Genomic DNA, 25958 nt, shown 5'->3' with positions numbered 1-25958 from the left:
CAACATTCCTTGCCTTGGAAGATGTCTCTAGTGCTCTTCCATTCTGTGTCTCCCAGAGGCAGTCCCACCTGAACAGGGGTTGAACAGCAAAAACATTCACAGCCAAAAGTCACCCAACACAACAGAAACTCTATCATTCAACCTTCACATTCTATGTTCAAGTTTCAAAACCACTACAGGAAAAAAGTTAGACCTTATGGAGAACTAATGTGCAATCTTCGCTTTCCTTGAACCTAGTTGACATCACGGTGGCGTCTTTGGCATGTACAGTCTTTAAATAGTAGTTGACTATCTTGCCATCCAGTTTATACTGATGAGGAATGCTCTCATAGGGCTTGAGGTCAAGATCCAGCACAGACACGGAGAAGGCAAACCTGGATCTCGATGAAGGGACAATGGGCCTTTGATCGGAGCTGGAAGCAAAAGAACAATTTCAGAATACGCAAACCTCCCAAATCCTCTCAACCCAACCCACAAAGAGCACCCATTCTGTGCATCAATATGCATTCCATCTCTGTCTATGCCAACTGTATGTACTAGTGCTAGAAACTTCTGCAAGAGAGGCACCTACTGTGATACCCGCCAGCACACCAGACAAGAGAGAGTTAATGTGCAGAAAGATGGAAAAGCAATTATGTAGAATACTCGATTGATATTCACCATATCCCAGTAGTATAAACGAATGCTAAGAAAGTTACTTTATCATGAGCCAAGTATTACAAAACCTAAGAAAATGGGGAAAGTAGATCTGGCTATTCAACAGCCAAACGGATAAAATGTTGAGGACAGACTTCTCTTTTCGTGTCCTTTAGCGTCTGGTGAGAAACTCTTGCTCCTTTATACTTTTTCACTTTTGGAGAGAGAGATCTAATCTCACGTTTTATTCTCAAATTGTATCTGCAGTGTTTGGTGTTTTGTTTCTTAGGGTTTAGTTGTGGTCTTTCTAAATATTGTAATAGTTGTATGCTTATAATGAAATATGAACAATTACTTGTACTTAAAAAACACTTTCAGGCTAATTCTGAAGTTTGTACTAAGATTGCTACATATATCACTTAGCTCTCAGAGTGCTTGACACATAGTATGCATCCAGGTGACTGGTTAGATACGTTATATGAGCTCAGTTTAGCCCGAGAGAAGTACTCAGGAGTCCGGGTTTCTCCATGTGTACTACTCTTCTAGATTTCAAAGTTATTACAAAAACAAAACAAGCAAACAAAATACCAATTTCAAAACCTCCTGCCTGGGAGGGGGAAGGCAGATAAAACATTCCTATTTAATGAGCCTAATCAAGGCCTAGACTCTAGCTCAATTCCTGCTCAGAAATACTATTTACAGGAAAAACGAATCCCTGGCTCATTTGCTGGGGTCTTAGCTACTCCCTCCTGAACAGCAGAGAACACGTGTACAAATTAAGGTCTTGCTTCTGAGTCTCAGTCTCAGGGCCTGAAACCCAAGCTCCACACAGCGGGGCTGGGACAGTGAACATCTCTGGCCCTCAGTTTTATAGGATACCTCACATCACATCAGAACCAACACCCAATAAGATGACATGAATAAAGAGAGGAGTCCATCACGCAGAGGCTGGTGGGAGCACAGCCCAAGAGCCACTGCTGAGGAGAGTCTGACCATTTGCTGACCTCGAGCTCCCAGTGAGCCCAGGCCTGAGGTTCCTGACACCTGAAATGCTTCTCTGCCCTGGGGATGACACTGGTGATCACACGGCTCAGAAGTTTCTAGACACGTGTCCCTGCTCCTCTCCCACCATGTCGGTTTCTGCTGAGCAGCTGGTCAAGGGTGTCAGGACTCCTGGCCCTCAGCCCCTCACATTTCTGTATCCTGACTGCATCCTTGCTTCAGGAAGGGCAATAGATAATCACATCTGTGTGGTTTTCTCTCATCTAACAACACTGCTTAATCCAAACGGATTCCTGTCACTAACCACTGGGGGCATTTTCTTAGGGGATAATGAGTTTTCAACTAAATAGAACAACCTTTTTTTTTTTTTTTTTTTTTAAATATTTCAGTTACGCCCTATAAATGTCCCTCTGTGTTTCCTATCAGAAAGTGGACAATTCTGTGCCTGCCAAGAAGCAGGACTCCTGGGAATGTTTAGTTCAAAAGCATCGGAAAAACGGGTGGCTGGCAGCCAGTGACGAGATCATCTTGACCCAGGAACACACATCAGATGATTGTGAAACATTCTGCAAAACTGTGTGTGGGGTTTGGCACCCTGAAGATCAATGCTGAAGATGCCATCTAATCACTGAGAGAAGATTATCAGGTTCATCCTGAATCCCTAAAAAAGGCAGAGAGGGGACTGGATAATGATGTCCAGGAGAAGATGCTGCAAAGAGGAAGCAGAACAATGGAATGTTGTTTTAAAGGCTTCAAAATGACTATAAAGGTCGGCACATCAGGACCTGGTAAAAGGAGGAAAAATAAGGCCCACAGGAACCTACAGCTTCTTGGGCCTCTGAGCCATGATGGTAGCTTGGGGTTTTCTTTGAGAGAAAGGAATTTGGACCACAGTATCCAAGCCCTTGAGATATTTTCTTAGAAAATAATAGTAAACTTGAATGAACAAGCTTTTAAAATTATTCTCAATAATGTCTTTTTGACTGTATTACAAACTTCTAAAGAGCAAGAGTTAATAATCCCCATGATATCAAGTAGGCCTTGGAAATCGGCCTCTGTTAATAAACGTGATCCTGCCAGAGCCTCTCTAAATATAGGGACACCAACTCTCTTGCCAATCCACAAAACCCTGCTAGACCAAGGACACACGACACAGTAGCAGGTGCCTCACCTTGCATCCTGCAGACAAGGAGAGAGTGCGATCATGATGGAGCAGTCTTTCGCAGTCATGGCGACCCGGTACTGCTGAACCTGCAGGGGAAGGAGAGGTCAGCTCCATGGCATTGCCACACACACCCTTCCCCACTGGAGAGGTCCAAGAACTGGTCCCAGACCTGGGGGTAGGTTAGGAAGACCCAGTCTCAAAGAGCTCATTAGAGGCCAGTGCTGCCCTCTGACCTCTCACTGCAGGCAGTGTATGGACCCTGATTCCAAAACCTGGGACCTAGGGCTTGTCTTCGGCAAGACAATCACAGCCCACCTTGGAAGAAAAAGCAGTAAGTGGCGTCAGCTATTGATATGCTAGGCACACTGACAGCACTGAGCATATCACTCTATACCTCAAGATAGCGGCACACAGACACACACCAAGGCCCTGCTTAGAGCAACAAAATGTCCCCAGATCACATAGCACACTAGAATGTCATGCAGCTTCCATGAATGACACTGCAAACAGAGGGATCACCAACTGTGTGTTAACTCACTTCATCCCCACAGCAGCCCCACAGGCAGGCACTGCTAGTGTCCCAGTTTATGGATAAGGAAACAGACATAGAACGACCTGTCCACTCTGCACTGCTAGGCTAGACTCAAAACCAGGTGTTTCGGGCTTCCCTGGTGGCGCAGTGGTTGAGAGTCCGCCTGCCGATGCAGGGGACACGGGTTCGTGCCCCGGTCCGGGAGGATCCCGCATGCCGCGGAGCGGCTGGGCCCGTGAGCCATGGCCGCTGAGCCTGCGCGTCAGGAGCCTGTGCTCCACAACGGGAGAGGCCACAACAGTGAGAGGCCCACGTACCGCCAAAAAGAAAAAAAAAAAAAAAAAACCAGGTGTTTCAACTCTGAAGTCAAAGATGTGACTGAATTGCTGCAATCTTATGAGCAAATTTTACTGGATGAGGACTTGCTTCTTCTGGATGAGCAAAAAGAAAGTGGTTTCTTGAGATGGAATCTACTAGTGAAGATGCTGCTAAGATTGCTGTAATGACAGAGAATTGAGAATATGATGTAAACTTAGTTGATAAAGCAGCAGCAGAGTTTGAGAGGACTGACTCCAATTTTGAAAGAAGTTCTGCTGTGGGTAAAGTGCTTTCAAAGAGCATTTCATACTTCAGATAAATCATTCATGGAAGGAAGAGTTAACCAATGTGTTAAACTTCACTGGTGTCTTATTTTAAGAAATTGCCATGGCCACACCAACCTCCAGCAGCCACCACCCTGACCACTACCCTGATCAGTCATTAGCCATGAACATCGAGGTAAGACCCTCTGCCAGCAAAAAGATTACTTGCTGAAGGCTCAGGTGATGGTCAGCATATTTTAGCAATGAAATATTTTTTAATTAATGTATATACATTTTTTAAGACATAATACTATTGTGCACTTAATATAGTGTAAACATAACTTTAATATGTACTGGGAAACCAAAAAATTCATGTAACTTGCTTTTTTAAGATATTTGCTTTATTGTGGTGGTCTGGAACCAAACCCACAATATCTCTGAGGTATACCTGTGATCACATTAAAAGAAAATAGGAGAAAAGTCACATGATCTTCTCAACAGAAACAGAAAAAGCATTGAAAAACTCAACACCCACTCCTGATAAAAACTCTTTTAACAAATCAGGAATAGAAGGGAGCTTCCTTAATTTGATAATGGTTATTTATTTTAAAAATAAACTAAGCAACACCCAAAAAAACCTACAGCAAGCAATTTACTTAATGGTAAATACTTTCTCTTTGAGAGTGGGAACAAAAATTAACTATATGCAGTTAGGCAAAACAAAATAAATAAGTGAAAAGTATAAGGATCGGAAAGAAAAAAAACCAAATTCACAAACAATATGATTATATATAATCATATATATATTATATATTATATATAATGAAAATCCAACAGAAGCTATAGATTGTTAGAATTAGTAAGTGACTTCAACAAGGTTGACAGATAAAAGAGGTCAAAGTAGAAAAATCAATTACATTCCTATATATCCACATAGATACCATCTATATCTAAAACCATCAAATATCTAGGAATATATCTAATAAAATATAAGATCTCTCTAAAGACAATCATAAAATGTTTCATCAGACTTTAAATAACACCTAATAAAAAGAAAACGCCCATGTTGGAAGCCTTAATATTGTATGGATGTCAACTCTTGTCATCATTTTAATGCCAAATCAATCAAAATCCCAAAAGGTCTGTTGTTGCTTTTCCTTGTAGAACTGAACAAAGTTCATTCTTTAAAAAAAAATTTTTTTTAGGTATACTGATGTACAATATTATATAAGCTTCAGGTGTACAACACAGTGAGTCACAACTTTTTAAAGTTATACACCATTTATAACTATTATTAACTATTGGCTATATTCCCTGTGTTGTACAATATACCCTTGTAGCTTATTTATTTTATACATAGTAATTTGTACCTCTTAATCCCCAACCCCTATCTTGCCTCTCCCTCATCCCTCTCCCCAGTGATAACCACTCATTTATTCTTTGTTATCTGTGAGTCTGTTTCTTTTTTTGAACAAGTTGATTCTAAGATTTGTATAGATAAGCAAAAGGTCAAGAAGAGCCAAGGCATTAATTAAAAGAAAGACATTCCTGAAGAAAGTAGAAGGATTTACTCTACTGGGTATCAAGATTCATTATGACTCTAGAGTGATCAGGACAATTCCTATGATTCTAGGACAACCGCATATGAAAATAAAACCTTACCTCATGCCATACCAAAAATCAATTGCAGAAGGTACCCACCAAATGTGAAAGGCAAAACAAAGTTTCTAAAATATCTGTGTGACTTTAAGGTAGATAAAACTTAAAGACTGCTAAAGAAGGAAAAAGATGTAAATTAAATGACCTTAAAATTATGACCTCCCCTTCTGAAAATGACTTTATTAAGAGAGTAAAACGGCAAGTGGAAGAAGATATCTGTAGCACACATATCTGACAATGAGCATCTATCCAGAATACATAAAGATTTCCTTCAAACCAATAAGAAAAAGACAGACAACCATACAAAAAACTGGGCAAGAGACTTAAATAGGTGCCTCATGGAAAAGAAAATATAAATGGCCAATAAACATATGAAAAGGTGTTGAATCTCATTACCACAATAAGCTACCGTTACACATTCACTAGAATGGCTAAAATTTAAAAGACCCACAACCCAGTGGCAGAGAGGGTATGGGGCCACAGGAACCCCCTAGTCTGTCGAACTACCCTAGCCTGTTGTAGGGAATATAAACAGGTAAAACTATTTCATAGTACCTACTAAAGCTAAATATGCTCACACCTCTGACCCAGAAATTCCACTCCTAGGAATATACCCAAGAGAAACATATGTGCATGTACACTAAGAGATCTGTACAAGAATGTTTTGCAGAAACTTTATTCATAACGGTCAAAACTGGGAGCAACTCAAATATCCATCAACAGTAGAATGGGTGATATCCATTTAAATAGATCACTACAAAGCACTGAAAATATGGAAATGCATGCAATAACATGAGTAAATCTTATACATGTTATATAGAACATAAAAAAAAACAAGACACGAGATATATGCATGATTCTGTAATACTAAAGTTCAAAAACAACTAAACTATAGGTATGTAAGTCAATACAATAGTTAACTTGAGGGAGAAAGGCAAGAGGAATAACTGTACAGGAAACCAATAGGGATTCTAATTAGCTGCCAGTGTTCCATATTCAGACCTAACTGGTAGTTCTCCAAGAGTTTTCTTTATGACAAATCATTGAGCTTTACCTCTTTCTGTGCACTTTTCTATATGTGCTGTATTTCAACATTACAAATGGTTAATGAAACAAAAGCTTAGAAAATTAAAGTTAAACTTTTAAATACTAGAAATATCAAGTAATTTGGAGGGCATGTGGGAAACAGGACCCTCGACTGTTACAAGAAGGAATATAAATTGGCAAAATCTTTTCAGGAGGACAATATGACAATCTATAAAAAATAAATCTAGCAATTTAACTTCTAAGAGTCACTCTGGAAGATATGCTTAAGTGCACAAGGGTTAAAGTACAAAAATGTGAATGTAAACATTTTTAACAGTAACAAATTAAAGATAACACCCAAATAAATGACAATTAATTATAATGACCATATTAAGGAGAACAACACTTTTAGGTGTATGGAGAACTTCCAAGGCACCTCCTACAAAACAATGATATCCCTGTTAACACTTTTAATGCACTGCTAGGCTTGCAGAAGGTAAAGGAAATCCCCAACCCAATCCCCTCTTCTCACACTCACTCCCACAGGAGCTGAAACTAGAGTTTTGAGCAAGGAGCAATTGGAAGGCTAAGCTGCCCTGTAGGCAATGTCAGTGCAGGCATGGTTTCTAGAATAAGCCATGGAGTACAGGGTCTAAACCTGAGACTTCTCCCTTAAGTCAAGAATCCATATTTCCTCTGGAGGAAAGCATCCCCTATTTAGGTCCCCAAGACTCTCATAGATCAAAATCAAACAAATATGAGCTCACAATCATACATAATTAAAAACCCAAGCAAACAAAGCAGCAAGGATGAGTCAGTAAAATAACAAGAGATTTTTTACCTCCAAAATTTTACTGTAACTTAGATACAGAATATAAAACAACTATTCATAAATTGTTTAAAGAAATAAAAGATGGAATTTAAAAGAGGGCAAGCAACAAGGAACTATCAAAAATACCAAACAGATATGAAAATGAGCCACACGGAACTTTGAGAGAAATTAAAAATATAACTAATGAAGTGGAAAACTCATTGAACAAATGAATGAACAGATTAGACACAGGTGAAGAAAGAATCAGTGAATGGGAAGGTAGAACTGAAGAAAATGATAAAAATGAGGTCTGATATATATATCTAATTAGAGTCCCAGAAGAAGAGAATAGGGTAATGGAGAAGAGAAAATATGTGAAGAGAAAATGGTTGAGGATTTTCCAGAACTAATAAAAGACACATCCACAAATAGAGAAAGCACAACATACACCAAGCAGAATAAATTAAAAGTACACCACACCTAATCACATTGCACTAAAATGTCAAATTTAAAAAGAGGAGACTTTAAAAGCAACCATAGAGAAAATAATCACCTCCTGAGGAAGGACAGTTAGACTGACAGAAAACATCTCAGCAGAAATATCCACAGTCAGATAATGTTGCATAAAATGGTTAAATGCTAATAGAAAAATAATCAACCTCTTCTTTGTACCTAGAAAAAATTACCTTTCAAAACTATGACAAAATATAAATATATCCAGATAAACAGATACAAAGAGAATTTACCAAAAGACATTCACTAAAGTAACTTCTAAAAGATATACTTCAAGAAGAAGAGGAAAACTGTAAACAACTGTAGGCCAATAAATTAGACAACTTAGATAAAATGGAAAAATTCCTAAAAAGGTACAAACTACAAAAACTGACTCAAGAAGAAATAGCACCATTTTTTATACCAAGTAAAGAGACTTAACTGGGTATCAAAACACTACCTACAAAGAAAAGCTCAGACCCAGATGGCTTCACTGGTGAATTCTATCAAATATCAATATTTAAAGAAGAATTACCATCAGTCCTTCTCAAACCTTTCCAAAAAAAAGAGGCTGAAATACTTCCCAACTCATTCGACAAGGCCAGTATTACAGACCAATACCTCTTATGAGAATGGACACAAAAAGCCTCAACAATATTATAGCAAATTGAATCCAGCAATATATAAGAAGAATCATAGACCAAGTGGGGTTTATCCCAGGAATGCAAGGTTGGTTTTAACATCCAAAAATAAATTAATATGTCATATCTATAGAAAAACAAAACACATGATAATAAATATCAATCGATGCAGAAAAGACATTTGACAAAATCCAACATCCTTTCATGATAAAAACATTCAACAATTTATGAAAAGAAGGGAACTTCTTCAACCCAATAAAGGATAGCTACGAAAAGCCCAAAGCTAACATTACACATAATGATGAAAGACTGAATGCTGTCCCAATAAGACCGGAAACAAATCAGACAGGTCTGTTCTTGCATTTAGCATTGCACTAAAGGTTCTAGCCAAGGGCTGTTATGCAAGAAAAAGACATAAAAGGCAACCAAACTGGAAAGGAAGAAGTAAAACTATCTCTAAATGATCTTATATAGAGAAAATCCTAAGAAATTCAGTAAAAAACTATTAGAACTAATAAATTCAGCAAGGTTGTAAGCTATAAGATCAATATACAAAAACAAATTGTATTCCTATACACTTGCAATGATCAATCTAAAAATGGAATTAAGAAAACAACTTCATTTACAATAGCAAAAAGAAAACACTCAGGGATAAACTTAACAAAGTACAAAATGTATCTCTGAAAAGACTATTGAAAGAAAAACAAAGATCTGAATAAATGGAACAGCATCCCATGTTAACGAACTAGAAGACTTACTATTATAAAGATGGCCATATGCAAGCAATCTGCAGGTTCACCACAATCCCTATCACAATCTCTGCTGGCTTCCTTGTAGCACTTGGCAAGCTGATTCTAAAATTCATAATGAAATTACAAGGGGCTCCTAATAGCCAGAACAATCTTGCAAAAGAACAATTTCAAAACTTACTAAAAAGCAACAGTAATCAAGGCAGGGTACAAGCATAAGTATAGACATATATATCAATGGCACACAATTGACTATCCAGAAATAAACCCATACATTTATGGGAAAAAATAGTCTCTTCAACAGATGGTGCTGGGACAACTATATATCCACATACAAAGAATGAAGTTGGATCTCTACCTCAAATCATATATAAAAATTAACTCAAAATGGATCAACTAAATTTAAGAGCTAAAACTCTTTGAAGAAACAGGGGAAAATATTCATGACTTTGGATTTAGCAATGAATTCTTAGATATGACACCAAAAGCACAAACAACAAAAGAGAAAACAGACAAACTGGACCTCATCAAAGTTAAAAACTTTTTTGTGTACGGGGACAGATGGTTACTAGATTTATCATGGTAATCATATCATAATGTATGCAAATGTCAAATCACTATGTAGTATACCTGAAACTAACATAATATTGTACATCAACTATATTTCAAATGAACAAGTAAAGTTTTTAAAATGCAAATATTTTACAACAAAGAACATTATCAAAAAAGTGAAAAGGTCTCTGACAGAATATATTTGCAAATCATATATCTGTTAACGGCTTACTATCCACAATATACAGAATCCCTACAACTCAACAATGAAACAAATAACATAATTAAAAAGTGATCAAAGGACCTGAATAGGTATTTCTCCAAAGAAAATATACAAATGGGCAATAAGCACATTAAAAAATGCTCTTAGTCTTCACAGAAATGCAAATCAAAACCACAATGAGATACCATTTCATACCCACCAGGATGGCTAAAAACAAAAGGGCAGGTAACAAGTGTTGTCGAAGATATGGAGAAACTGGAAACCTGTACACTGCTGGTGGGAATGTAAAATGGTACAGCCATTTGGAAAACAGTCTGGCAGTTCCTGAAATTCCTGAGCTCCTGAGCTCCACTCCTAGGTATATGCCCAAGAAAAGTAAAAATATGTCCACAGAAAAATTTATACACATATTTATAGCAACATTATTCACAATAGCCAAAAAGTGAAAACAACCCAAATGCTCATCAAACTGATGAATGGATAAACAAAATACAGTATATCTATACAGTGGAATATTATTCAGTCATAAAAAGAAATGAAGTATTGATACCTGCTACAATACACATGAACCCTGCAAATATTATGCTAAAGTGCAAGAAGCCAGTCATAAAGGATCACCTATTGAATGATTCCATTCATATGCAATATCTGGAATAGGCAAATCTATAGAGATAAAAATTAGATTAGGGGGCTTCCCTAGTGGCGCAGTGGTTAAGAATCCACCTGCCAATGCAGGGGACATGGGTTCTAGCCCTGGTCCAGGAAGATCCCACATGCTGCAAAGCAACTAAGCCCGTGTGCCACAACTACTGAGCCTGTGCTCTAGAGCCTGCGAGCCACAACTACTGAGCCCACGCACCACAAATACTGAAACCTGCGCTCCTAGAGCCCGTGATCCGCAGCAAGAGAAGCCACCGCAATGAGAAGCCTGCGCACCACAACAAAGAGTAGCCCCCACTCACCACAACTAGAGAAAGCCCGCGCACAGCAACAAAGACCCAATGCAGCCAAAAATAAATAAATTAATTTTTTTAAGTAGATTAGTAGTTGCTTAGGGCTGTTGGGGATGAGGAGATAAGGAGATGATGGCTAAAGGGTACAGAATTTTTTTTAGGTGATGAAAATGTTCTAAAATTGACTGTGATGTTGCTTACACATATCTGTGAATATAGTAAAAACCACCAAATTGCATACTTTAAGCAGGTAAATTGTATGGTATGTAACATATCACAATAAAACTTTTATAGGAAAAAGAGGAAAGATCTGAGATATAAGAATGTTAAGCAAAGATATGGGTAAACGTGGTAGATCTAAACAAACACCTGTAAAAAATAATATTGTAAGGGCTTCCCTGGTGGCGCGGTGGTTGAGAGTCCGCCTGCCGATGCAGGGGACACGGGTTCGTGCCCCGGTCCGGGAAGATCCCACATGCCGCAGAGCGGCTGTGCTCGTGAGCCATGGCCGCTGAGCCTGCGCGTCCGGAGCCCGTGCTCCGCAACGAGAGAGGCCACAGCAGTGAGAGGCCCGCGTACCGCAAAAAAATAAATAAAATAAAATAAAATAGCATTTAAAAAAAAAATAATAATATTGTAAATTGCGATTTTTTAAAAAAAAAACAATAAGACAAATAGAGGGCAGGTAACAAGATCTGTAAAAGATATGGAGAAACTGGAACCCTGTACACTGCTGGTGGGAATGTAAAATGGTACAGCCATTTTGGAAAACAGTCTGGCAGTTCCTGAAAAAGTTAAACATAAGTTACCACTTGACCCAGCAGCTCCACTCCTAGGTATACGCCCAAGAAAAGTTATATGACAAAACTTATATGACAATAACTGCATATAAGTTGGGAGCGATAACTGGAATTAAAGTATCCCAGATGAACTTTTTGGCCAACCCAATATTATGTGTCTGTGTGGCAGGTGTTGGGGGTGGGAGTGGGGGTTAAATTATTAATTTTAGTCTTTAAATATGCATGGTCAAATTGAACAAGTAACCAGAAAAATGACAGTAGCAGAATGTCTAACTCCCAAACCAACAGAGAAAAAAATGAATATAAAAACTAACAAGCAAAAGTGAACAGAAGTCAGCAAACTACAGGCCAGGGGCAAAATCAAGCCTGCCACCTGTTTTTGTAAATAAAGGTTTACTAGAACGCAGCCATGCTCATTTATATTTGTCTCTGGCTGCTTCTGAGCTATGATGGCAGAGCTAAGTAGCTACAACAGAGACCAGATGGCCAAAGCCTAAAGCATTTACTCTCTGCCACCCCTGCCTTTTTTTTTTTTAATTTAAATACATGTTATTTTATGACAAAATACTTGCCTTTTTTTTTCTCCCCATTTATATTACAGTTAAAACTATATTACAGGGGCTTCCCTGGTGGCGCAGTGGTTGAGAGTCCGCCTGCCGATGCAGGGGACAGGGGTTCGTGCCCGGTCCGGGAAGATCCCACATGCCGCGGAGCGGCTGGGCCCGTGAGCCATGGCCGCTGAGCCTGCGCGTCTGGAGCCTGTGCTCCGCAACGGGAGAGGCCACAACACTGAGAGGCCCGTGTACCACAAAAAAACAAAAACAAAACAAAACAAAAATCTATATTACAGTTAAGATGTGTTTAGATAGGTTATATTATCTATGAATTTCATTTCAAGATAGTAAAGGGGGAGTTACAGTATTTGCTATAGAAAAAGAGTGTTGGATCTGCTAGGACTGAGAACCATCAGTTTAGGGGTCCAGAGATCATGTAAAAGCAGAACTTGGAAAGAAGCCCTAAACACATTTTGTCAACCCCAAACCAGACCCCCTGGATACACCCTCCTCTACCTTCCAGATAAGACTCCTGTGCCTCGCCCATAGCAATCACCGTATGGGCCCTTGCAGCCCATTCCAAGCCATCGTGCACCAGTATCAGTTTTCTAGATTGGGATGAGAGCTGTGGTGTCTGGCCCTTTATAGAAAAAGTTTGCTGACTCCCATTACAGAATACTAAACGATAGTCAGAAAGCAAGAATTACGCTGGGCTGCAGTTTCCTGAGCTTCGAAATAAATACAATATTCGCACCTCTCTCATTTCATCAGAGGAACAAAGCTCAATTAGATAAACAGTATTCATGAAAGAACTTTCAATAGTCCGTAGCCTAGGAATATTCTCAACCTGCTCCCCCAGCTTCAGCTTCACTTCCACCTTCTTCAGATTCCAACTAACAGAACCTAAATCCCTAAAACAAAAAAAGAGGCAGACCCTTATATTCCAACACAGACAGACTTCAAGCCATGTTAGGTTAAATGCAAGCTAGTGAAGAACACGTATAATGTGGATAATCCCCCAAATGGTATGAGTGAGTGTGTGTGTGAGTGTTAGTGTGAAGTTCTGAAAAGATACATACTGTTAACAGTGGACACCTATTGCTTGGGCAGGAATAACATCACATTTTTTTTTTTTTTTTTTTTTGCGGTACGCGGGCCTCTCACTGCTGTGGCCTCTCCCGTTGCGGAGCACAGGCTCCGGACGCGCAGGCTCAGCGGCCATGGCTCACGGGCCCAGCTGCTCCGCGGCCTGTGGGATCTTCCCGGACAATATACTCACTGCTTGAATATTTTTCATTAAATTATTTGTTTTGAGATAATTGTAGGTTCACATGCAGGTGATCCTGAGTGCCCTTTACCCAGTCTCCCCCAATGGTGACATCTTGCAAAACTATATAATATAATATCACAGCCAGGATAGTGACGTTGATACACTCCATGATCTTATTCCAATCTCCCAAGTTTTACATGTAGTCCTGTGTGTTGTGTATGTGTATTTTATCACACATGTAGGTTGATGCATCTACCACCACAGTTAAAATACAGAGCAGTTCCATCACCAGAAGATCCCTCTGTGTTGACCTTTTATAACCACACCCCCTTCCTTCCACCTCCTCCCCATCCCACAGCAACCATTCATCTTTGTCATTTCAAGAATGTCATTTAAACAGAATCATAGTGTGTGATCTTTGGGGACTGGCTTTTGTCACTCAGCACATTTCTCTGAAGATTCACCCAGGTTGTTGTGTGTATTGAGATTTCGTTCCTTTTTACTGCTCAACAGTTCCAGTTTATGTAACCTGTTGTAGGCCACCTGTTGACAGACACTTGAGTTGTGCCCAGCTTCTAGCTATCGCAAATAAAGCTGCTATGAACACTCCTGTGCAGGGTTTTGGGTGAGCCTGAGTCTTCCGTTCTCTGTGACAAATACCCAGGAGTGCAGGTGCTGGGTTATAGGGCACATGCATGTTTAGCTCTGCAAATCTAGTTTCTCTGCACCAGCATTCAGTGTTATTTCAATGTTACTATTTTAGTCATTCTGATAGTTGTGTAATGATTGCTTGAATCTCTTACAAGATTATGTTTACATATGAGGTTTAAAAATTGCAATAAAATTAAAAAGTAATCCATGCTTATTTATTACAATTTTGAAAAATATAGAAATGTGTAAAAAAGGAAGTAAAGTCCTATGCTTCTTCTCTTGAAAAATGGAATACTGATACTTATTACTAAATCAATGTACCCAAGTTGCAGACAATGCAGGGCAGTCCGTCACTTTATTCCGATAGAGGCCCCCTTTTGGGTCTCTCCCCACCTTGAGGACAGCTCTATGCCCAAGCACCTCAGCTAATTCCCTCAGGGCCCTTGGCTTTGGAGGGGACCTCCTCAAAAGCCCAACAGCTGCAGAAGAGGGAGCACCCAACCTGGGAGGGAGGGAGCACCCACCCAAGGACAAGAGTGAGGACCCTTAAAAGTGAGAACCACAGACACACTGTCAGGACCAGGACAGTTAAACTAAGGGCTCCAGGGCAGCTGCCCAGAGGATGTAGAGAAGGAGGTCATTCTGTTTTGTTCCTACCTTTTTGTCACTTTGCTCCCACTAGAACAGTGTTCCTTAACCATTTTAGCAAAACCGTTGACAGCCCAATGAAGCCTATGGATCCCTCTCAGAATAACATTTTTAAATGCAGAAAATAAAAAATAGAGGCTTGACCATGTCAAATACTGAACTATTTTTTAAAACAAATATATTATGTAGTATTACATAACAAAATCTCAGGAGTGAAGAATATAAAGATATCATGAGATATCTGTAGCAACTACAGTGTGAAATTAAAAGGTCTGATTTCTCTAAATGGCAAAGTTGGGGGTCCTGCTGACCACACAGTGGCTGTTGCCACATTCATAATGGAAGGAAACACTAATTTCAATCAGTGGTTAGTGAAAACAAAGATGTAATTTTTTTCCTATCCAAGTTCATGGAGCCCCTGAATTCCGATTTTACAGAACCAGAAAGAATGGGATGAGGCCTTTTCCCTAAGAGATTCTCCCAGGGTGACCCTTGGCCTGAGGTATGGGGAGGAAGGAAGCCAGCCACACACAACCACAGGTGGGGTCCGGGCCTAGAGTCCCACTGAGGGCTGTAAGGAGAGGAATGGTTGGCGCTAGCCTGTTCTAAGGCTGCTAAGAAGGAAGCACAGAGCAGTGGCCTCAGGTCCTGGACCCCAGTACAGGGAGGGTGGAGAGAGGGCTGAGCCCTGGGTGGCCTGGAGCCAAGTGAACACAGGGAAATCCTTCCTAGAAACTAAGTAACGTTATTACCACCCGGCCCAGTCCATCTGGGGGAAACTTTAGCCACGTTTTTTTAATCCCCAATTTTTCTGCTTTAACCATCAGGGGTAGGTACTGGGAAACACTTCTTAGGAAAACCCCGAGTTAGTGTTAAGAGCCTAAGAAGCATGCAGTGTGTTTCTGGAAGGATCTACCCACCTTTGTCAGTGCAAAAGCCACTGTGCCATCATCCTCAGTGGAAAGATCAAGTAGCCTCTGGTAAAATGCTTCATCATAAGGCCCATCTATTTGCAATGTTTTTCTGAAGGACAAAGCACAAAAAAACAGGATAACAAAGCTGCCTGGAAATCATTTGTTAAACTGTTAGCAGTTTAAGAATCATACATCTGGTTTTAAAGAACATTAATGGATTCATCTCTTCCTAATGCTAAACTTCGTTATGAAGCGTCTTGCAAGACCAGAACCAGGAGAGCCAAGGCTGAACATCTCTTGTTTATGACAAATGGTGTCCAGGTAAGAGATGCTAGTGAAGGGGTGCTAGGGAGGAAGCAAAGCCAGGCCTGGGCAATGGCCCCAGCCTCCACCACATGCCACAGGTGTGGACCCTAGCAACCCCCATCAAGATGGCCGGGAGATGGACAAGGCAGTGCCTGAAGGCCAAAGCCCAGCAGCGGCTGGGTGAGCACGGCTCACTGGCTGTGGAGCAGCACTGCCCCCTGCAGGCTCAGCCCAACTCAGGACATGGAGCTGCCTAATGCAGGGTTGTCAGGTTCACAAGATGTGCTTTTCCTTTCTAGAAATGGGCAAATGACCACTGATCTGACAGGACCCTGGTCCTCCTTCACATGGCACTGAATCTCTGGGCCGAGCCTGGCATCTGGGGGCAGGGAGGGGAGGTAGCTGGGGTGAGTCATCCTCCTGGGAGGCCAATGCTGTCCTCCCACTGGGCCGACCTGCTCCCCTCATCCCCATCTTTCCCTCAGGGCTGCTGGGGCCCCATGTGGGCCCAGAAAGGGCAGGGGAGCCCTGGACCTGGGCCTCACCTCTCCTCAGGAAACTCCTCCAGGTACCGCTCAACCCGCCGGTACAGAGGGTAGAGGCCTTCGATGTCCAGCAGGTCCAACATCTGCACCTGGAGGGTTTTGTAGAGAAGACAGCCCTTCGGTAACCCTGAGCGCTCCGGGGTGTTTTTTCCTACCAAGAACATCAGGGGAAAATGAGAGGTTTACTGTCAAGGACTAAAGAAGGTGGCGGGCACAGGCCGCACCCTGCCTCACGGAGCTGCTGGGGCTGGGACAAGCAGACGTTCAGGACCAGGCACAAAAGAAAGGGAGGTGACCCACACCTCACTCTGTGCCTCTCCTTCCTCTCAACATCCTTCAACCTCCATCACACCAGCCCAGATCTGAATTTAGAGAGATGACCCTCAGTCTAAATAAGACAAGACACAAAATTTAAAACGACCATGTTGACATCTCCAAAACTGCAAGACTGCATCTGTGGAGCCCAGAGCCACAGCCCGTACTGAGAGACGAGTGACCACACTGAGCAGGGAGCTGTCATGGCAGGGATGGTGCGGAAACAAGGTCCATTCCACACTCGAGCATTCTCGGGCCCCTGCCACGCACCGGGGACCTCGAGGGCTGGGGAGACAGAGTCCCAGCCCATTTATCCCACCCTTCAAAGAAACAGCCATGTCCTATGAACAAACAAATATATGAGTATGGGTCCAAGTCACAGGGAGCAGCTGTGGCCATGTGCAGTTCTGACACTCTGACCTCTGACCTCTGACCTCCCCCACCTCTGGCAAAACATGCTCAGTCATGTAAGACAGAGTGAAAGTGCATAGGCCCAACTAGGAGGGATTTGTTAAAATTATAGGCTATTCATACAGTGGAATATCTACCTCATGGTCAATAAAATTTCAAAAAATACAACTGCTGATACAGATACAGATTTATACTAATCAGGCAAAAATATCAGGTTACAAAATAGTATGTAGAACACATTGCACATCCCATGGGTCAGGTTTATGTCTGTGTACATACGCAGGGAAGGTCTGGAAGAAAAGTCCACAGGTGTCAACAATGCCTCAGACCAGTGTCCATCTGTGTGTCCTTCCAAACACGTTCCATCTACTTAAAAGCAGTTAAGTACCCAAATATGGGCATAAGTTTACCAAAATTGTCTGAAATGACTAGGTATCACTTTTGCAACAAGAAAAATACCCACAAAATTCATTTGTACTAAGAAAAATGCGAAATGGGGGACAGAAGAAGGGTGATTTGTGCTTAGGAAACTGTACGGCAAAACAGTAGCACCTAAAATCCACGCAAGAGCAGGGCTACCATCTTCCTATGTCACACCCCTACGGCCATCCTCAGAGGCTCTGAGAACCCACAAGGATCAGCAGCACAAAAACTGAATAATCTGAATCTTCCTGGTTGGCCCCTCAAAATAAGTTTCTGGCTATGGCTCCGCATGCCACATACTTGAATGTGTTGTGGAGCCCACCAGCAGGCGACAAAGGTGGCAAACGAGGAGGCCATGAACATTCATGGCAAAAACCCAAATCAGTCACCGGATCGCCCTGAAGTCTGGATGCCCACTGAGTCAAAGTCAGCCCACAGCAAGTCTGTGAGGAATGGGGCCTTGAGAAGGAGGCACCCAGAGCCACAGGTCCCTCACGTCTGTGTTCACAACTTGTCTGCAAACTGCCACCCACTGAGGCCACCCACCTGCCCTAAAGGGCCTTGCACTGTGGGACTGCAACATTCTGGGCCTCAATTCTTCCCATCTAAGAAAAAGGCCAAGGAAAACCTATCCCCTGGGTTGCAATGAGATGGAACAGGACAATGTAGAGAAAACACTCAGCAAACCACAAAGGATGCACAGATGTGTGGGACAATATTTAGGGAAAACCCTATAGGCCAAATGTATGCTGCAACTTATAAACCCAGATAAGAGATGAGAAAGGCAGTAACCCCACCTGGGGCTGAGAGACAGGGAGGCCCAGCTTTGGGGAGCCCTGACAAGACTGAGGCTGCTCCCACAGAAGCTCCGTGAGGCCAGGCAGGACCTTCGCAGGCCATGCCACAGGCTGTGCTCCCCCTGCACCCAGCCCACCCACCAGGCCTACCTTGGCAGCGCAGGCTCCTGCTGAAAGGGCTGGCTTCACAGACGGGTGGGCCCCGCAGCCCAGGCCCCGACCTGAGGGCGCCCGCCCGGCCCTTGTCCGAGCCACTCAGTAGCACCCGTGTGATGACACGCACCAGCTCCCGGATCACGGCCCTTGTGCAGTGGGGCCCACTGGCCAGGCCATTGGATGGGAAGAAGAATGGCTTCAGGTGGTGTGCAAGTTCACTCCAGTCAGCCACAGGGCTGCGGGCATCTTTACAACCATAAATCAGCTCACCATTCTTCAGGAAGGGAAAGAAACAGGGAAACGTCAACTCCAACAGGCCAGTAGGAAGACACCTCCGTCCCCATCCACTAGACAGGCCAAAGGACCGGACATTTTACATGCCCCCATTTGGGGTCTCTGCATACTGCAGCCCTCTGGGGAAACCCACCCTCCTGTACCATGTCACTGACCAAGAGAAATATCCCACTGGAACATGAAAAAGGAGAAAAGTTCTCAAGAACCAAAGATCAGAGCCCTGGGTCTGAGATACAAACCTTCAGACCAGAACACCTGGGATGTTAGCAAGCTCAAGCAAACTCAGCCCAAAGCACAAACTCGCAAAGGCCCTAGCCTGTTACGCAAGAGGCCAAGTGACACTACTGTGCTACTGAGGGACACACGGTGTCATCTGACCCTGAGCAAACTTCTCGGCCAGTGTGGACATCGGCCGCCAGCATCCCAGAGGGCTTCTGTCCTCTGCGAAAGACTAAGCCAGGCTCCAGCCAGGGTGGGTAAGGCCAACAGCATCACTAGTGTAGAAATCTTCATCTTTGAGGCCATCCTGCCTTCTAAAACCAAGTCCAGCAAAGAAATTCCTTATGGCACCAATGTTCCCAGGGCTACATGAAAGGATGCTCAGTGGGTACAACCCTGTGACTTTTACAGGGGTCTGTGGTATCTAGGAGGAAAACCCCTAAGGAAATCCTGGTCCCCACACCCTGAGCATCAGCCAATCCCAGGGGAGTGATGAATCCCTTGCCCCTAGTTTCCTTGTCTGTGAGACAGCGTGGTCAGCAGCCTCCAGGTAGGTCCCCAATGGCCCCCATCCCTTGACACTCATACTCTGTAGTCCTCTCTGCACTGTGGAGGTTTGGTCTGTGTGACTGAGAATACGAGCAGAGCAATAGCATACCCCCAGCAAGATTAAGTTATAAAAGATGCTGTGGCTTCTGTCCTGATGACTCTCTTCTCAGATCACAGCAGCCGCACTAAGCAGCCCCGTGGAGTCCCACATGGCCAGGAACTAAGGCCTTCTGCCAATGGCTGTGGCGGTGCCATCCTAGGAGCAGAGCCCTGGCCCCAGCTGAGCCTTCTTATGGGATGCAGCCTCAAGAGGGACCCTGAGCCAGAACCAGCTATGCTGCTCCTTAATTCCTGGCCACAAAAACTGAGATGATAAGTGGCTGTTATGCAGTAGTAGATAATACGATGAGGACGATCCCTGCTCTGCCCCCAGGTGGCAGATGGGGGGTCAATTCAACCCAGTGAGAAGTGTGGACTGGACATTCCTCCCTCAGCAAGTTCCCGGGATTCAGCAGCATGATGCCTCCCCTGGGAGCCCCCTGTTAGCACCATCAGAGTTCACAGATGTGGGTGTCCAGGGAGATGGGAACACAACTGTGGCCACTGCTGGCCAAAGGACCAGGGGAAACCAACAAGAGATGCTGACCCTTGAGATGGCCTTACAGAGGGAGGAGGGTGCGCCAGGCAAAGGAAAAGCAGGAGCTCCCAGGAGGAAAGCAGGCCAAGATGGAGTACCAAGCCAAAACCAGTCAACATGGGTTGCAACCAGGAGGTAGGGCCAGAGTTTGGTTTGCGGTCCAGTGCAAGGGCAGCCTTGGCCTACCGTGAAACTCTCTCCTCCAGGCCCATAAGCAGTTGAGTGACCCCTGGACAATAGAAGGTCTCTTCTCCCCAGTGTCTGGAATCCAGGTAGATGGGCATTTTACATATACAAACATGGTTGCTCAAACACCTCATGTGACATTTGGCAGAGAGCTATTGTCTTGGGCTCTGTGACAACCCCGCATGTCTCCCACATCTCACAAGTGTCCAGTATTAGTGGACAGAGCCACAGACTTGGAGTCTGTGAACAACATTCGGACAGACAAGGAGAAGGCTCCAACAACAGAAAGCACGGTGGCAGCGCCGACCGTGGCCCACATGGAATTTCACAACAAGGGAAGGCATGAGCTTCAGAACCAGAGAGCTTGCTCCTGAGGGATGCTGGCACTTGCAATAATGTACTGACTTGCTCTGGGGATTATTTTAAAAAGCCATTCCGTGTCACTTCTTTTAATCCATCTCTTTTGAAACTATTATCTCAACCTCTGGATTTTCTTCGCCCAGCTGATTTCAACAGAAGCAGCAGATAGCCAGGGTTCTCAGTCCCAGGTCCCAGGCCCCAGGACAGGTCAGCTCATCCAGGGGCCAAGCCAGACTCACCACTCAGCTTAAGTGTGGGCCAGCCTAGGCGGGGGCAGTCAGAAAAGGGTCCATTTAGGACAAAATGCCAGCCTCATTATAGGTTCCAAATAAATCCCCAGATGAAAGGGAACTTATCTTTAGGATTTAAATATACAATTCCTGAAGTCTTTATAAGATTTAGAAATAAAAACTGATTTTAAAATGTCCTCTTTTTCTAGATCTGGGAAGGTGGAGGCAGACAAGGTAAAGTTGATTCACTCTGACCAGATTTTTGAACCATGGGGGGAAGCAAGGCAAGAATAGGCTTCCCTCCCAACTTCTCTGAGCCCACTTCTGAGGGGCATCCAGTGTGCAGAACAGCACTATCCACACGGAGCAGGACACAGAGGGCACAAGGCTGTCCACACCCAACAGCCCTGCTACTCCACACAGATCCAGAGCCTGTGAACCTGGAGCCTGTCACAAACTCTCGCTTATATGTCATACTTAATAAGAAGATAACCAGGACTGGGGGCAGTCAGTGGTAAGCAGAAAAGGAGGTGACCAGGGGGATCCCAGGGGACACATTTCCAACACAGGCCACACCAAGCCCTCCTTCAGGTCTGGGCCCCTCCTCCCCTCTCCCCGCACCCCCTCTCTCCACACTCCTGTCCCTCAGCCTCTCCTCCTCCTCCTGCTAGCAGGAGGCCAGGGGACCACAGGGCCTCAGCAAGTCTGGTCAGGGTGCCGGCAGCAGGTGGCAATAAGGAAGCAGAAGGTGCCAGTGCCAGATGGTGAATATTCTGCATGCAGAACCGTTCCCACGATCAGGATGCAGGACTCTGAGAACTCACTAATTGACAAGGAGATCCCCAAATTATAAGTCCCCTAAGTTACTCGGGAGGAAAGGCACAGGTGTGGCCACCCTCTAGGATGCTCTGCCCCAGCTCCTGTTCCATCTCAACCACACAGGCTCCTGGGACGCAGTCAGGGCCATCTTTCTCCAAGAACCAGAGGCAGGGTCTATGTGTCAAAGGAGCCCGAGGCCACCCAGTGGTCAAGGAGTCACCATCACACATCCCAGGAGTCCCAGGATGACATGCCCATGAAATGAGGCTTGGAAAAAGGACCCAAAGTATCATGCTAAGCCAGCCCCAGCCCAGATGCCCTCGTCTGCAAGGTCACAGGGCCCTGTAAAGGACCAAAGCACCATGGGTTCATCCAGCTCAGTTCAGACACCAACAGGCCCCACCCTAAAAGTGCCATAAGACAGAAGCAGCTCTTACCTTAAAGATCTTTAAGTTGTTCTGTGCCTCCTGTAACAAGCTTTTCAAAGCAAAGTACATTCTCTGTTTATTTCTAAAAAGAGAAAGTATTATTGACAGAATTAAAGCAGACTTTGCATTCACCTGCCCGTGGCTCAGGGGACATGCCCAAGAGCTGCCACTCGAGGTCTCTGAGCTTTGCAGGTTAAGGAGCTGCATTCTCCCCAGCCCTACTCACAGAGGCACCCCCATCCCTGCCCCTAATCCCCACCCTGCTCTCTGCCCCTTCCTCTGGCAATACCTTCCCAGCCACTGGCTCCCACAGGTAATCTGCAGGAACCTATGGAGGCAACACTGACCCTAGGCAAGAACCCTGGGCCCTGCCGAGGGCCCTGGCTATCTGCAGTCAAGTAGCCCCCACCTCACAGAATGCGGCCCACTCCCACCCCCAACCAAGAAAGTCAGCAATAGGGACAAAGGAGAAGCGTTCACTTACCCTGAGTAGAGATCAAGGGGACAATATTTACTTATCTGCTTCCACTTGCCAGTTGCTACCTGTTAAGAAACCACCACATGGTATCAATGAGTGGACTGGGGGAGCACTCCAACTCTAACACACAAAACAGCCCAAGTGACTGTGAGATGAACAAGGCAGCTGAAGGGCCCAGCAGATGACACCACCTCCAAGTGCACATCACTAGCTGGGGCAGGGGGCTTGACTGTGACCCCAGGAAATTTCGGCCCTCCTCTGAGAGCCTCACGTAGCTGCCAGCCCCTCCACATGAGCAGAGAAGCGGCAGCAAGCACCTTTATAAGATGACATGGCTGAGTTTTGGTAATCAGATGAACAAATCTTTACAATTATAATATCCAGGAAGGGGAGGGTGCACCCAACTAGCAAGTTCATGTTGTCAGCGAGGAGATAAATTGGTACAACCTTTTGAAAGGCAACTTGCTGGTTTCCATCAAAATTTTAAATGTGCGTGCCCCCTGATTTGGCAAATGTATGAGGAATCGCTGGGTCAAGGATTCACTGCGACCTAACTGTGACAGCAAGACCTAGAAACAACTAAATAAATCAAAGGACATCTGCTCGTATGGGCCAGCACACAGCAAGTCACATGTTGAATGAAGGAATGAATAAATAATATGCAGCCACTAACAGAAAGAGGCAGAGCTCAAAATCACCAATATTTATTCAAGGAGAAAAGCAATTGGCAGGACAATGCATATGAAATCACTTTTGCTTTAAAAAAAAAAAGGATATGTGCATCTATACATGCCATGTATCTAAATATGCATTGAAAAAGCCCTGAAGGATACACAACAATCAATCTCCAAGGATTATTTAAGTGAAAAAAGCAATTAGCAGAACAATAACTTATGGCAAGACTCCATATTTGCTTTATAAAAGTGTATGTGTGCACACATGCACGTGTAAGCACACATGAGAATATGTGTATGGAAAGGCATCACCTCACTTCCACTTGAATAACACGTATATTTTTGTTGGCACAGAAAGAAGTCTGGAAGGACATGCAAACTGACAACGTGAGTTACCTCTGGGAAGGCAGGAGACCTAATTCATAAAATTACATATTTTATCAATTAAACAAGCAGGTATTATTTCATAGCAAAAAAAAACACAGTTCTTAAAAATCCATCATATATGTTGAAAATGAATCGTAACAATGAAAACCATCTCCTAAAGGGAATGGCTCACATACCTTCTTTTTCCTAAGAGCCTAGAAAATTATAACACCACAAAGAGAAGATGGACTAAGGACCTCTAGAAATTCTCTCCCCCATAAGGGCAAGGAGAAAACTGGCAAAAACAGTCAGGATCAAAATTTTCAGAAACCAGAAAATTAACCTAAGGCTTACAACAATCTGGAAAGTATTATACAAGAAAAATGGCCATATCTAAATAAGAACAGTGAGCTATGTGGCACTTTTAATGCCTTATTCTTACTCCTTCTGTCTAGCACCAAGGGAACCCTAAAAACCAACATCCCCAATCACAGTGAAAACAGAAGTGTGGCAGCCACTGGAGAAGGCTAAATGGTGTAGGAGCTTCTCCAAAGCCTCATTTCCAGAGAGTGGTCATTATTTGACCTGTCTCTTGGTCTCCTGTCTTCACTTACTTGACTCAGAGCTAACCAATTATAAAAGGGGCATTTTCGGGCTTCCCTGGTGGCGCAGTGGTTGAGAGTCCGCCTGCCGATGCAGGGGACACAGGTTCGTGCCCCGGTCTGGGAAGATCCCACATGCCGCAGAGCGGCTGGGCCCGTGAGCCAAGGCCGCTGAGCCTGCGTGTCCAGAGCCTGTGCTCCACAATGGGAGAGGCCACAACAGTGAGAGGCCCGCATACCGCAAAAAAAAAAAAAAGGGGGGGGGGCATTTTCCCCCAGGGACATTTGTGAAAAATATTCAGAGGCAACTGTTTAACTTCATGACTTCCTGAGATACTGGTTAACAGTTGTGGCAAACAATAGGCTAACCTAAAACTAAAAAGAAAAAGCAGAGGAAGGACATGTACACAGGGCTTTGAAAAGCTCCAGTATATCCTGGGCATCTAGGAGGCCATGCACAAGCTCCAGAAAGACCTGAAAAGGCCACCACCTTCTGGTGATCTGAGGCTCTGCAGAAGTGAAGGCTAAGGCAGAGTTGCAACCGCCCTGCTAAGTGTTGATGGCAGGCCCCAGTACACACACAGAGCCCCTCAGTAATGCCTGGGAGACTTAATGGTATCAGGCATTTAAGAAATCTCTGTTAAACCATTAGTTGCTCACCTAAGCTAATGGAGCATCAGAGGCCACAAACAACAAAGCACAGACTTCTCAAACTTGGCAAAGAAAAATCACAAAACAATTACAACAAGCAGCAACAACAAATCCTAGAAAGGTTGTAGAAACTGATTTCCAGAGTGGTCACGTTATATTACTTAAAATGCCTGTTTTCAACAACTCATTACAAGACATGCAAAGAAACAAAAACGTATGGTCCACACCCAGGAAAAAAACAATCAATAGGCTGTGCCTGAGAAATTCATACATTGGACTTACTTGACAAAGACTTTAACTCAACTATTTTAAATAAGCTTTAAGCTAAAGGAAACCAAGGACAAAGAACTGAAGAAGACAAGGAGAACAATGTATTAACAAACAGGGGATATTAATAAGGATAGAAATTATAAAAAGGAACCAAATAGAAATTCTGTCATTGAAAAATACAATAACTAAAATGAAAAAGTCACAAAGGCTCAACAGCAGATCTGAGTAGGCAGAAGAAACAATCAGTGGATTTTAGGATAAAGCCCAAGAGTTCCACACCTAGACACATCATAATAAAACTGTCCAAAGACAAAGAGAGAGAGAGAATCTTGAAAGCAGGAAGAGAGAAGTGACTCATGATATACAAAGGATCCTCCATAAGA

At 43.5% G+C, this 25958-nt stretch overlaps 1 protein-coding gene across 1 annotated transcript in view; it reads right to left on the bottom strand.

Annotated features, from left to right (window-relative positions):
* Positions 1–84: 84 nt before the first annotated feature.
* Positions 85–25958, bottom strand: part of IPPK (inositol-pentakisphosphate 2-kinase) — a 48168-nt gene continuing 22294 nt past the window's right edge. Inside the window, exons 7-13 of the mRNA XM_082842611.1 lie at positions 23019–23077; positions 22544–22616; positions 18807–19086; positions 16711–16861; positions 15866–15968; positions 2810–2889; positions 85–413 (exon numbers count right to left, since the gene is read on the bottom strand). Of these exons, the coding sequence (XP_082698737.1) occupies positions 188–413; positions 2810–2889; positions 15866–15968; positions 16711–16861; positions 18807–19086; positions 22544–22616; positions 23019–23077 (972 nt within the window). The 3' untranslated portion in view covers positions 85–187. The remainder of the gene's footprint in view (positions 414–2809; positions 2890–15865; positions 15969–16710; positions 16862–18806; positions 19087–22543; positions 22617–23018; positions 23078–25958) is intronic.

The sequence above is a fragment of the Leucopleurus acutus genome (genome assembly GCF_964270905.1).
Source record: "Leucopleurus acutus genome assembly, chromosome: 7".
NCBI classification, from domain to species: Eukaryota; Metazoa; Chordata; class Mammalia; order Artiodactyla; family Delphinidae; genus Leucopleurus; species Leucopleurus acutus.
Note: the sequence above shows the minus strand (reverse complement) of the source record. Positions and strands in the feature narration are given on the sequence as shown.